The following is a 14,220-nucleotide window of genomic DNA, read 5'->3' as shown; positions in this document are numbered from 1 at the left end:
TGGACGGTGAGCAAGAATGGTCTGTAGGGGCGCTTTCGACAATATCTAAGCGGAGCACCACCACAGGTTGGCGCGGAGCGTACATAATTTTTTTGAGTAAAGATGCTCCCTAGATTGCCGAAATGACCCCTTCCGGGCCTTGCTAATTTGCAGATAAACGAAGAATAAATAGGTGCAATCGCCAACAAAATGTGACAAAGTAAAAAGTGGTAAAAGCTGAAAAGGGCGCCAGCAGTCCATTTGAGACCGTCAGGGGTGGGGGGGGGGGGCATCCGCCCCTGACTGTATGGACGCTCCGCCACTGTTAGTATCATGTCAAAGACTTGTTATTGGTGGATATGACGTTCATTAAGCACGTGATTTTATGTTTAGGGAATCCATTTAGCTACGCGCCTGCAGCATTGAGAAAAATAAACATCACAAATTCAGCTCGCGAAAGATTCAATCGAGCTCGTAAAAAAATTCCGCCCACAGTTTTGCACTTGTCGGATAGTGCCCCAGCTCCCAGTTACCTGCTAACCCGCTTGTATTGTACACTGTTCAATAAATAGTTATATTGAGCGTTTGGTTATCTCTGGCATTTTGTTCCAAGCAATTTTTTTCCTACCTGGTCATCCTGGTAAATGAATTGAAGACACCATAGGTTACATGTTACACCAACGGAATAATTACAAGAGACACATCGGAATATTGGATTCTCCAATAATATATTTGCTCTCATAAGAACATCGATACGGTAAAGTAATGATATTATTTTTTAATTCAGTGGAATATGATGACAACTTACGTTACCAAGATTACACAATGGTATTAACAAAATAGTGTGCACAGTGTTAAGATAGGTGACATATAAGGACAAATGTTGTCGAATAATAATAATAATAATAATAATAAAGTGAACACTTATTACGCACCATATCTGTTTTACAGCAGGTTTACAGTCTTGTTCATGGCCAAGGCCCTCTCTCACGACTTTGCAACGTAATTAACCCTGGTCATTGGTAACTTGTCACACCTACACACCAAAGTGTGCACAATTCAATCAATCTCTTCTGTGGCACCGCAGTCCACATCTCCACGTGTCCCCGCGGGACTTCCCATACGGTGCAGCCACAAACCGACGCACACAACTATATTTACAAGTTACCTCGCAAGTCCCTATTTATACACCTGGGTGAAGAGAGGCAATGGAGATAAAGTGCCTTTCGCAAGGACACAACGCAATGATCTGGCCAGGACTCGAACCTGTAATTCTTAGATCACAAGTCCACTTGACCACAACGCCCCGAATTGTAGTCGAATAAGCGTGAACGTAATATTTATGATAATTGTGACTAAACGTGGTATGCATGGAACGCATTCCATAAACTAAATTTAAAGAAAAGTCTTATTTGCCATCAAAATAGCAATTATAATGGAACAATGGCAGTTGTAGTTATTAGCTATACCGTATGCTTGGGGTTAGTGCTTGCCTTTGTCACAACTTCTGCGAAAAGATTATGGTAAAACTTGTAATAATTTTAATTCACTGTATACGTAAACGAACCACAAGATCTACCTGCCATTGACTTGTTTTCTCTGTTGAAGGAGCTTCATTATTCAGATGCAGGCCAAGAATCATTTAGCACGCCATTGTTAGCCCAAACTTGTAGTAATTGAAAAGTGAACATTACGATCAGCCCGCCATGAGACTTATGCGATAACCGATGGTCTACAGTGGCTGTCACCGTGCTACATAACCAAAGAACCTGACATCCTATCGATCGATTGCTTACCTTGATCTTCTTGCATGACAGCATCAAGTCGACAAACATCATTTGTATGCAAGTTACCTGACATGTTATCCCATATGCAAATGGAGCAAGAGTGTTAATCCTGTAGCAGTAATAATAATAGTAATAAAAAAGAGCATTTATATAGCACTAATTTTGTACAAAACATTCAAATGCGCTTAACAAAGAAAAATGAGTCTATTATACATATAGTGAAGTATTTTGAATAAAAGAGAACTGGAACCAGCGTTATTCAGTGTAATTATTATTACAGGTGTAACATAAACACGTAAACCAATTCCAATATCACGTAGTATCACATTAATGCTACATTTTTGTGTCTTCGGTTTTGATGTTTCTCCTGCAGTGCTCAACGGTTTTATCAACATCTGTATGTTTGGTATTATCAACATTTTGAAACCAGAAAGAGTCCGTTTTATGATACATTCCACTGAGTACTGGACTCAACAATGTGTAATGAACGGGTTTAGTAGATGGTAAAACTATAGCTTGTACCAAACCAATGAGAAATGTTGGAACAATGGTAATAAGTGCAAAGTAAATGAACGAAATGTGATAGAATCCTCCTAATGGAATACCATCCTCTCCTTCATCCATGTCATTCATAGTTCCGTCCATTCCGCGCCAACTAGTGATTGTTGCATTATCAATTGAGCCGGTTGCCATGGTGATAGGGTTATCGTCAACTGGACAGGATGCCGTAGACAACGGTAGGGAAGTAGGTGGTTTTGGATATCTTATGAATCCCACTAAAATCCACATACCAAGAACAGTGCCAATGAACATTCCTAGCAAGGCACCTCTTGCACTTGCTCTAGGCACGAGAATACCCAACAGGAATGCGCCCAAGACGGGACCAGTAATGGCACCTATTACAGCCTGGGTTAACCTTATAAGTAAGTTAGAAGCGGTAGCCGCTGCAAATGCCATTCCCATAAAAGCAAGCCCATAACACACGGAAATCACTTTCATGAGTGTCGTGAATTTCACATCTGGGATATTCGGCCAAATTTTCCTAATTATATCTTCACCTGTGATCGTTGTAATACCATTAATAGCCGTAGATATTGTACTTAGTGCAGCAGAGAAAACCGCGGCCAAAAGGAAGCCGGGAACACCGGGAACTCTGTTGAACACATCAACGACAAAGTAAGGTAAGATCTGATCACTCTTTGAGATTTTCCCACTTGTGAGTGGATCACAACCAGCGTAATACGAATATATCGACACCCCTGCAAGTACGGCAAGAAACTCGAAGACACCCATCCAGACAAAACCCAGAAACACTGCTTGTTTGGCCGCCTTTAAATTCTTGCATGTCAAGTACCGCTGAGATTGATTTTGATTGGTTCCTACGTATGTTACCCCCAAGAAAAAACCACCAATCACGGTGGACCAAACGCTCAACGAAATGGTGGGATCAATGCGAAAGTCTGCAACAGTAGTTCTCTGTCCATCTCTTAGACGAGATATAGATTCACCAAGTCCACCGCTTTGAAGAAACCCAGTGATTATGATGACTAAGAACCCGATTAACATAATGATGCCCTGTAGCGAGATAAAAAAGGAAACATAAGCTATTTATTTGAACATGAGTGACAGACAAAGAAAAGTTTCATCAATCATCTGTGGTGATTTTCTTTGATTCGAGTCTGAATCCAATGACTTCACTTGACTAGCCCAAAATGTGGTCATGATGCTAGAACGGATAAGCCGACGAGCCGCGCAAGCACTGAACAAAGAACTATGAGTTCTAGCGGAAACCCCACCATATTTACTTGAGTAGATTATGGAACATTTAGAATAGTAGTCACCATCGTCGAGGTCACATTGCCTATGCCATTTGAACATACTGTCTACTTTGAGTATGATGCTTCCATTCATCTGTCGCACGTTTTGTGGAAGAACCGGAGACAGATAGAAGCATAAACGTTATCGATTTCCCAGAAATCGTGCAGGCCTTGTTGTGGCACTCCACAGAAATTGAAACCTACAGTAGATTCTTCCACTTAGCATTCAATCCGAGGAAACCTATGGCAATTTTCGCCCTTGGCATATTATATGTGAACGGTGATAATACATTATCATGTGATTTAGGTTAACTGAAATACTTCAACGTAGAGGAACATTGTTATCTGATAACTGAATACCATGTTGTTTGTTATTACTGCATACAATGCCTATATCCTACCCCTGTATGGTCACTTAACAATAAACCAGGGTTGCAGTCGAGTCCACCCAACCCGAGTCCGAGCCAATTCCGAGTCCACAAGGTCTCGAGTCCCAGTCCACTAGGGTCCGAGTCCGACTTCATTGGTGCGCCTCTCTTGTTAACCGGGCATTAGGGAAAGGCTAGTACCATTACCAACATATATAGTTGAGACATGTAGGCTTGACTGTTCCACACCAAAGCACAGGCGTTAGGGAACATACTGTATATAAAAGTAATCAAAGTACAAGGAAGGGGACGGAAGGTACAGAGCAAACTGGCATATCTAAGCATCGGGAAGGGGGGGGGGGGCAGGAGTTCCCCTGAGACCTCTTTGGTCCCCTTCTGAATGACCTGACCCTTATGGAAAGTGACGTGCATGATTGTATGTTCGGATGAAAGTCTCAAAACTTGATGTATTTTCACCCATGGGGGTCGGACAGCAGTGTTCTGGGAGCATTTGTCACCCAGCTTTTCCAAAACATGACAAACGTGCCCCTTTTGCAAACCAATATACACATACCTACTTGATTCTCTCCATATACTGTGCTCAACCCCATGCACTCCCCCTCCCAAAAACCTCAAATCAATCTTTAATAGATTGAAACTCATAATCACACATAAATAGCCAGTAGATCTTGCCACATTATCAATATAATGCTGGTGGACTCGGACTGGACTCAGAGTCCGAGCCCCCAGAGGTCCATATCTGAGAGACCAGAGAGACCCGAGACCGAGCCAAGTCCAAGTCCGGATTCTAGTCCTCCAACCCTGTCAAACACATTTAATATTATACAGTCGACACCACACCCTGAACGTCCCGACTTCTATGTCATGAACAAATCCGTTGTTCTACCAATGACGCCACATTTTGAGGTGCATATTGTAAGGAGTTTGTGATTTAATTGGTTGTATAAAGTAACACCATAGTACTATGTGTTTTACAACTTCATGGGGTGCTTAAATGTTCACAGAGAAAAGTATAGTTGCTATAATCAGTTTGTAGAAAACACACACACACACACACAAACAATATGACGTTAAGCGGTACATTTTATGGGACATTATCAATTTGAAATAAAGTATCGTCAATACCTGAACAAAATCATTCCACACGACAGCCTTGATCCCACCGACAGCACTGTAGAAAGTAGAGACTAGTCCTATAGCAAGAATTGAGCCGGGTAAGCTAAGACCGGTGACTGCATTCAGTGCCAACGATGGGGCGTAGATGACCACCCCAAGGATCATAAAAGTGAGGAGGACTTGTTCGGTCACGGCTATATACCGAACAATTCGGTTGAATCGTTTCTCCAGATATTCATAGATGCTTGTAATTTTTAAGTTGTAGAAAACCGGGCAAATCACGTTCGCGGTAAAAGCACCTGCTAGGACACGAGATATACAGGATGGCAGGTAAGCCATTCCTGTGAAATAACTCAGCGCTGTCGTTCCAAGAAAAGTGACCGCAGAAATCACGCTAACTGCCAAGGAAACCGACACAGGGACTGGATGCATGGTTCTACCGGCCAGGAAGAATTCGTTGGAGGACTTCTGCCGCCTTCCGTGGTAAAGACCAATCGCAGCAGATATGAGCAACAGAGCCACTATCACGATGTAATCGATGGGATGAAGTGCCACATTGTCTGCCATTTTGTTTGGTATATTCGTCGTAGTTTAGCCTATATCACAAAACCAAAAAATACGAACCGAATAAAATACCAAGGGTGTTATCAGTCTGACGAATATGAAACATTGAATTAACACAACGTTGATAATGTCAACGTCACGTTGACAAACTACTAGACATACTATTGATGTAATAAAAATAGAAATGTTTAAGTACTTAAAAAGGTACCGCAGATTATAAAAAGGAAGAAATACGGTAGAACGAAAACGATATATATATTTTTTTAATGAAAACTTCCTTACTGCATACTTTTATGCGTAACACATATAAATTCTTTGTTTCATTTAATTTAATTTAATTTTTAATTGTGAAGAAAAAGTATAAATTATCCAGTTTTATATACATCACAGACATAATGCAGTCATAGCCTGTATACCAATCAAGAAAAAAAAGACTTATTATTCAGAGGGAAGTCTAATTGTTTAATCGTATATTAGTCATTTTATCATGAATTTGACCATCTATACCTTGTTCTGTCAACAATCGCAAACTATATGTACCCTACCAGCGGGGTCTTTTGTAAATTATATCCAGTGTTATGTAACATCCCTGGGTATGCTTTCCTTAGAAATGAAAACGTTTCAAGTGTAATGAATGCATAAATACTAATCAAGAAAGAAACAAAAATAATTTCCCATCTATAAAATAGTTTGTAAAATTATGGTGGTTGTGGCTCCATGGTATATATAGATTGACCTTCGAAAACAAGGAGTGATGGTTACACTGACTGACTCTATTTGTCTTTATTCTGTTTGTGTATATAGTTTTCAGGGAGTAAGCTCTCAACAAAGCCCTTAAGGGTTATTTAGTTTACTTCCTTCCCTGCACCATGTTTGTGTATGCATTCATTTTTATATATTTAGACTCAGTGGAATACATATGTAACACTTGGTGTGGAAAACAAATAAACGAAACGAACGAAACGCTACCCACATATATACGTTCATTCACGGTAGGTTCCGATATCAATGAAGCGATCAATATTCACATTTGTGCTACCAACCGTATTCTGAAGGTGGAGCTGCACTTTGCTTTGACGTTTGCCAAAATCTTGCCAAGGTATACTGGTACGAAAACCGACTATGCATGAAAACGGTCTCTGGGGATATAATATATACATCCAGGGTTGGAGGTCTCTATGGCGGGCCATCAGTCTCAAATCATGGGAGATCGACTTATACCGATTTAAATCGACATATACCAGTTTCCTTCGACTTATACCAGTTTCCAGCAGCTGAAATCGACTTCTACCGATTTAAATCGACATATACCAGTTTCATTCTACATATCATCGATTTATTTTACTTATCATCGATTTAAATCGATGATAAGTAAAATAAATCGATGATATGTCGAATTAAACTGGTATATGTCGATTTAAATCGATGATATGTCGATTTAAATAAGTATATGTCAATTTGAGACGCTAGAAACTGGTATAAGTCCATGGAAATTGACTTCTACCGATTTAATTCGACATATCATCGACTTAAACTGGTAGATGTCGATTTATATGGACATATCATCGATTTATTTTACATATCATTGATTTAAATCGATGATAAGTAAAATAAATCGATGATATGTAGAATGAAACTGGTATATGTCGATTTAAATTGACATATACCAGTTTCCTTCGACTTATACCAGTTTCCAGCAGCTGAAATCGACTTCTACCGATTTAAATCGACATATACCAGTTTCATTCTACATATCATCGATTTATTTTACTTATCATCGATTTAAATCGATGATAAGTAAAATAAATCGATGATATGTCGAATTAAACTGGTATATGTCGATTTAAATCGATGATATGTCGATTTAAATAGGTATATGTCAATTTGAGACGCTAGAAACTGGTATAAGTCCATGGAAATTGACTTCTACCGATTTAATTCGACATATCATCGACTTAAACTGGTAGATGTCGATTTATATGGACATATCATCGATTTATTTTACATATCATTGATTTAAATCGATGATAAGTAAAATAAATCGATGATATGTAGAATGAAACTGGTATATGTCGATTTAAATTGACATATACCAGTTTACTTCGACATATCATCGATTTAAATCGACATATACCAGTTTACTTCTACATATCATCGATTTAAATCGACATATACCAGTTTAATTCGACATATCATCGATTTAAATCGACATATACCAGTTTAATTCGACATATCATCGATTTATTTTACTTATCATCGATTTAAATCGATGATAAGTAAAATAAATTGATGATATGTAGAATGAAACTGGTATATGTCGATTTAAATCGGTAGAAGTCGATTTCAGCTGCTGGAAACTGGTATAAGTCGAAGGAAACTGGTATATGTCGATTTAAATCGGTATAAGTCGATCTCCCATGATTTGAGACTGATGGCCCGCCATAGGCCTCGACTCCGGAATCGGACTAGAGTCTTTTTGGGAATTTGACTTGGCTCAGATTCGGACCTCCTTGGCCTCGGAGTCATGCAGACTCGGACCTCTGTGGACTCAGAATTGAGGTCGAATCCAGTCCGAATCCACCGGCATTATTTTGATAATGTGGCAAGATATTCTGGCTATTTTTGTGTGATTAGTATTTTCAATATATTAAAAGTACAACAGTCCAGTTGAAACCACTTAACTTGAACAGTGCTATATATGTTGTGTGACCCATTGTTGTGTTGTACACTTCTACAGTATAGTATATATACTACAATAAGAGCTAAATACAGTTTAAAAATTAAGACCAATTGGTTTGCTGGGTCTGGAGTTTAAGAGGAGATTACAGAAAGCTTCAATCACTTTGTCAAGGACAATATGAGAGCTTGAACTTGCACCATGGCTTTGGTATTACAAGTTACTTATTGATTATTGCAAACCTTGCACAATACAAAACAATGAACTACGAAGCCCTACGGTGCATATTGTCAGTGAAGCACCTGAAAGCATCCTATTCAACTATAAAGTCATCACGAGCTTTGAGGAGGGTGATAACCTATTATTTTGCATCTTGAGTGTCCACAAATTTGAAATTAAATCCACTATGTAGATATACTGTATAGTAAACAGAGCTTATAGTAACTGCTAAAAGGGAAGTTTTTGCTCTTACACTTGTCTAGATCAGCTGTGAATAAACTATCTATAGCAGCATATAGCTATATGTCACTGCATGGTTGCATCTGGCCTGTCTATGTGAAGTTTGTAGACTAATTATCAACAGATCAGTCAGGATTTATGAATGCACTCACAACATTAACCTTGAATTCGATAGCTCAATAAATTTTAATCAGAGTCTATGGTACTGTCTTCTTGATTTGAGGTTGTGGGGGAGGGGGAGTGCATGGGGTTGAACACATCATGGTGAGTGAATCGGGCGAGTATGTGTATATTGCCCACATCACATATCTTGCCACGCCCCCTGACGTTAAGGTTAAACTGACTGTGTCGGTCTGTAGCACAGATTGAAGGCTGTGGGCTGTAGTATAGACTTGCCATACATATGGGTTGTCGATACCCCAAAAGTTATAAAACATCCAAATTCTGCAGGAGCCGGGCTTGGCTTAGCAAGATCAGTTCACACACTCATTGACTCGACTTGGCATACAATATACTTGCGAGGTATACATTACACATTACGCCATGCAGGTTACCGTTGGTAATGATTAAAACCCTGATGTTCTTAGTTTACAATCTGTTAGACATGAACAAGTTATTTAACAGACTGCAGTTGGTTCAGTGAGACTTCTCTGCCTTTTAGGATAAATTAACATTTCCCACCCTTTCGCCTGCAAAGCCGATGCATGCAGTGGCATAGACAGGCAGTCGAGCGGGAAAGGTGCTCCCAAATTGTTTAAAAATAATCACCTAATGTTGTCAGTAATCTTCCAACGCTTTTAGTAACTTGTTCTTGTGCCACGTTATAATTGTTTTTAAATTTATGGTTTTGCCCCCACTTCATGGAACTTCTTATAAGTCACTGTGGGGCCTATGAAGTGGAATTGATGCATGCACGGGTAATTAATTGAGGGAAATAATATGAAAAACTGCAGTATATATGCTATACATGGGGTCAATGATGTCACCATTCTCAGGTGATTCAGGTGATACAACTTGTTATGTGAATGGATGCTGGGTTATTGCAGAGGGCTGCTATTGTAACTATTTATTCCATAGTGTACTCAGAATCCAGAGGCCAAATTTGTCAGTATTGCATGTAACTTTATACTGTCAAATTGGGCCACAGGAAGAAAACATCACCATGGCAAGTACATGTGAATGTAACGACTGTATACAAAGCGAGGTATCTCTTCAACCGTTGAACTTCATGGCAGCCATACAAGTATTTGTACTCTATATTCAAGCATCCATGCTCATAGCCTGCCATTTTGTATGTAACCATTGGCATCACTAAAATAAATTTTGCTGAAAGATTACAGTAGGGGAAAGGAGAGGTTGAGTATGTCTTATATTGTGGTAATTAGTGGATGCTTTTCACATAGAAGTAAGACAATACTATAGTAAAAGCAGCTACAGGAATTAAGAGGATCAGTTTGAAAAAATGGGGTCACCCCCTTTGCGGGGCATTATGTATATATAACTGTTTTGTTGAAAAGGAGGCACTTTTGTCATATTTTTGGGAAAAGCTGGGGTGATATTTGCTCCCAGAACATGCTGTCCAACCCCATGGGTGAGAGTACCTCATTTTGTGAGACTTTTATCCAAAAATACCATCAAACATGTCACCTACCATAATGGGGGAGACTCCTGCCCCCTTCCCCCATGCTGAGATATGCCAGTTTGATCTGTACCTTTCGTCCCCTTCCTTGTACTTTTATTACTTTTAGATACAGTATGTTCCCTAACGCCTGTGCTTTTGTGTGGAACTGTCAAACCTACGGGTCTCAACTATATAGATTGGTATGGTAAGCCCCCCTTTCCCTAATGCCCGTTTCACAAGAGAGGCGCAACAATGCAGTCGGACTTAGACTCTGCTCAGACTCGGAACCTAGTGGACTCGGACTTGGCTAGGAATCGGACCCTTCTGGACTCGGACTTGGCTCGGACTCGGGTTGGATGGACTCGACTCTAACCCTGTATATATATTAATCCGAAATCTCATGAAGACGATGGCTTTTCTTTTCAACTCCCAACTGAACTTTCAATTTGTGGAAGATATAACTTTCCTACTTTGGGGAATAAACCGTCAACTCACTAATACACAAATACAGAAAAATTAAATGGCATAGCCGTATATGCTTCTTAGTAAGGGTTGCATTCAAATATGACAATCATTTCAGTGACACGAAAATAAGTACCTAACACAAAATACTATACATATATCTTACAGTGACGCTCGATGAACAATTCTCTGTCACATCTATATCAAAATTTTACTCGGTATGAAATAATCATTTTCTCACTTTTAATTGCAAAACATGATTGAACAACATGAAAAACAGACCAAAGGTCACTTGCGACTCACGTATAGGTATAACATCAAAGTGGACGCCAGCAGCACGGAAGTCGTTAGATATTCCTGATTATATTATAAGTGGCTCTTTGAGATGACTCTAGGGAGTATTGGAAGAACTGTTTTCCAAAGTATGATGCCGTCAGTTTAATATTCTATTTAGTCCAACACACATCGAAAGGTACCGGTACTGTCGTTCTTTCGGTTCACGGATTACTTGTTGAGCTTGCTCAAGGCGATCATCAGGAACACTGGGTGCTGGTAGATTTTATTTTACATATATTTGAATATCGCTTGGTACATGAGAAATCCGGGTTCCTGACTTTGATATGCTAACAGCGTTCCGAGACCGACCATGACATTTCCCCTCTCCGTGGCCTTTTCGCTGATTTTTCAGAGACATTTTAAAGATATTTTAAATACAGCAATACATGTCATGGATGATTGCTTTTGTAGTCACAATATCTTCTAACGAATGCAGGAAAAACAGTTATGTATGATGAATATTGAGTGTGAAATCTTGATTTATGTATTAAATATGTACATATATTGTTTCTACAACGACAGCAACATCAGTATGACTTGGGCACCAGAGGGCAGGGGAAAGAGAGGGCGACCAAAAACAACATGGCTTAGGACAGTAGATAAAGAGAGAAAGAGGGCTGGTTGGCGATCCTGGAATGAGGCCAGAAACGCAGCGGCCGACCGAGATAAATGGAGACGCTCTGTTGAGGCCTTACTTGCCTCTAAGCAAGAAGAAGACAGATGAGAAGAGATTGTTACTAAAGTTATACAATTGTTGATTATTCTTCCAAATCTATTTGTCGTCAATAGTGAAAGCTACATTCCCTAACTTTCGTTGTTTTTCTTATTTTTTCTACAATCCTTCGAGTTTCCTCAATGATTGCTGTAATTTGAGGTACACTGACAAAATTACAGGGTTAAGTAAGCTAGAATCTTCGGGGTTTTATTATTTTTTTTTTTGGGGGGGGGGGCTAGTACTTCGCCGATCAGACCAAGTTGAGCTTGATGTATGCGAAGTAGCCGCAAGTGAATATGTGATATTGTGATAGTGAGCGGACAAGATGCCATGCAGAGTAGCGGTAGAGGAGTTGATGTTGTTGGATAGAGAAGTGATCTAATAAACAACCATCCATTATGGAGAGGGATCCGACAAATATCCCTACTAAAGGTGTCTTTGAATTCGCCCTAGAAACTACTATACCTATATCAGACAAACCAAGAACAGCGGTACCTGATATCGTGTCTACCACATTTGAGCTAATTTTATTACCAAACTTCCCACAACCGATGCTACGAATGCCATTACCATACAGGAAATACCGAGAAGATTTGTCATTATGATCGAGAATTTACCATTATAGTAACTGGTAAATGGATAGCAATATGGTAAAAAGCTGCTAATACGGCCATTGACAAATGGCAAATGGACCAGCCCATAAAAATCCACAAAACGCAGCCCTTTTTGCATACATGCATGCCTTTACATGTCAAATACCTCTGAGATTGGTTCTGGTTAATTCCTCAACAGGCGAGACCTAGACAAATACCACAAACCATTGTATAGCCCTGAGTAGTAGTAAGTTGAGTCTCGTCTATCCGACATGCTCAGTGATTAACCTCCGCCACGTATCACGATCTTGTGCAAGGTTTATTGCTTCCTCGAAATTGTTAATGTTAACGTCCTTAAATTGCGTCTTTATTTTTCCAAGCAAGGTAGTCACGGGCCTTCCTACTGGTTTAGCAGTATGTCTCAATGCTTCTCTTAAAGCATCCTTTGCTGGAGCGTCCTCCTGGAGTCTTGCTACATGACCAAAAAATCTCAATCTTCTATGTGCGACTATGGATGACCAATGTGTTTGGTTGGTTTCATTGTAGAGCTCATCGTTTGATAACTAATTGTTATTGGTCCATCTAATGTTGAGAATATTACGAAATAGTCTCCTTTGAAAAGTGTCAATTTTGCCATTACGATCCTTCGTTGTGCCCCACAGTTCGCAATTGTACAAAAAATACTCTTTAATAAAGCCTCGAAAATCCTAAGCTTAATGTTTCGGCTTATGTTTTTGCTTTTGAAAATACTTGACAGTGTGTTGAAAGCACCGTTGGTTATACCAATTCTTCGGTTAATATCTTCTTCGGTCCCCAGGAAGCTTCCAACATATTTACACTACTTCCAAATTTCATTTCCCTTTCTTGTGATTGAAAATTTCTCAGTTTTTGTGCAATTGATTTTCAGATTCCTTCCTGACAGATTCTCAGAAACTCGTTTTTCGATATCTTGCAGTATATGATGACCAGTTGATGCCCAAGAGATATCATCAGCGTATTGTTGGTATACTGTGAAAAAAAAATAGTGGTGGTTGTGCTGTAATCATGATCAATTGACTGATAGGCATGATAACTGCATCGATATCATTATCATCTGATTTCAAAGAGTTGGCTAGATAAGTATAGCCCTGAAGCACAGTGTAATGGTCGGATCGATGGCAAAGTCTAACACAGTTGTTGCTGTCCGTTCGCTTATTCGCCGGGACCAAACCTTACACCACTTTAAAACAATCAGATATAATGATCACCATAATTCCTAGCATCATTTTGATACTTTGAAAGATGAACAAAAGATACATTTGCACTATCAGTGTGATGCTCGGAGAAAGAAAATAACGGAAGTCATGGATACGTACGATGATGATAGAACTGGAAATGTATACTCCCGTTTCTGTCTCTATTTCTGACTGGTCAAAAGATTATAAACTTTCCAAAAACTCGATAGGACATATTAGATCATTTTCCATCCATGAAAATGGAAATTTGTGACATACGTATTGCAATCGATACTCGAAATACTAATTCTGTTCCAATTAAGGTGTACTAAATTTTTTAGCTGTCATTACAGACTAACATACTGGATATGAACTGGAAAACTCACAATTAGGTATAGCTCATGCTATTTCCGAAGGTGGTGTTGGCGTTAGTTACCATTTGAAGTTTGTTATGGGCAAGCATACATCTTACTTTCTTTACATGCCATTAC

At 39.3% G+C, this 14,220-nt stretch overlaps 1 protein-coding gene across 1 annotated transcript; it reads right to left on the bottom strand.

The window, feature by feature from the left end:
- Window positions 1-694: 694 nt before the first annotated feature.
- On the bottom strand, window positions 695-13,514 carry LOC139971896 (sodium-coupled monocarboxylate transporter 1-like). Its single transcript, XM_071978727.1, has 4 exons — window positions 12,682-13,514; window positions 11,175-11,547; window positions 5,098-5,684; window positions 695-3,341 (listed from the first exon to the last, which is right to left on the bottom strand). Exons 3-4 carry the CDS (start codon window positions 5,653-5,655, stop codon window positions 2,100-2,102), a joined length of 1,800 nt encoding a protein of 599 aa, XP_071834828.1. The 5' UTR covers window positions 5,656-5,684; window positions 11,175-11,547; window positions 12,682-13,514; the 3' UTR covers window positions 695-2,099.
- Between the last annotated feature and the right edge of the window lie 706 nt (window positions 13,515-14,220).

The sequence above is a fragment of the Apostichopus japonicus genome, chromosome 8 (assembly GCF_037975245.1).
Source record: "Apostichopus japonicus isolate 1M-3 chromosome 8, ASM3797524v1, whole genome shotgun sequence".
NCBI classification, from domain to species: Eukaryota; Metazoa; Echinodermata; class Holothuroidea; order Aspidochirotida; family Stichopodidae; genus Apostichopus; species Apostichopus japonicus.
The sequence above is the reverse complement of the archived record's forward strand: the minus strand, read 5'-3'. Positions and strand labels throughout refer to the sequence as shown.

What these genes read in the sequence shown, in the direction of transcription:
- LOC139971896 (XM_071978727.1), bottom strand. Translation starts at nt 5,655, where the DNA reads ATGGCAGACAATGTGGCACTTCATCCCATCGATTACATCGTGATAGTG. An exon ending in TGTGGAATGATTTTGTTCAG is followed by an intron (nt 3,342 to 5,097) that starts GTATTGACGATA and finishes ATCTCGCTACAG; the next exon opens with GGCATCATTATGTTAATCGG.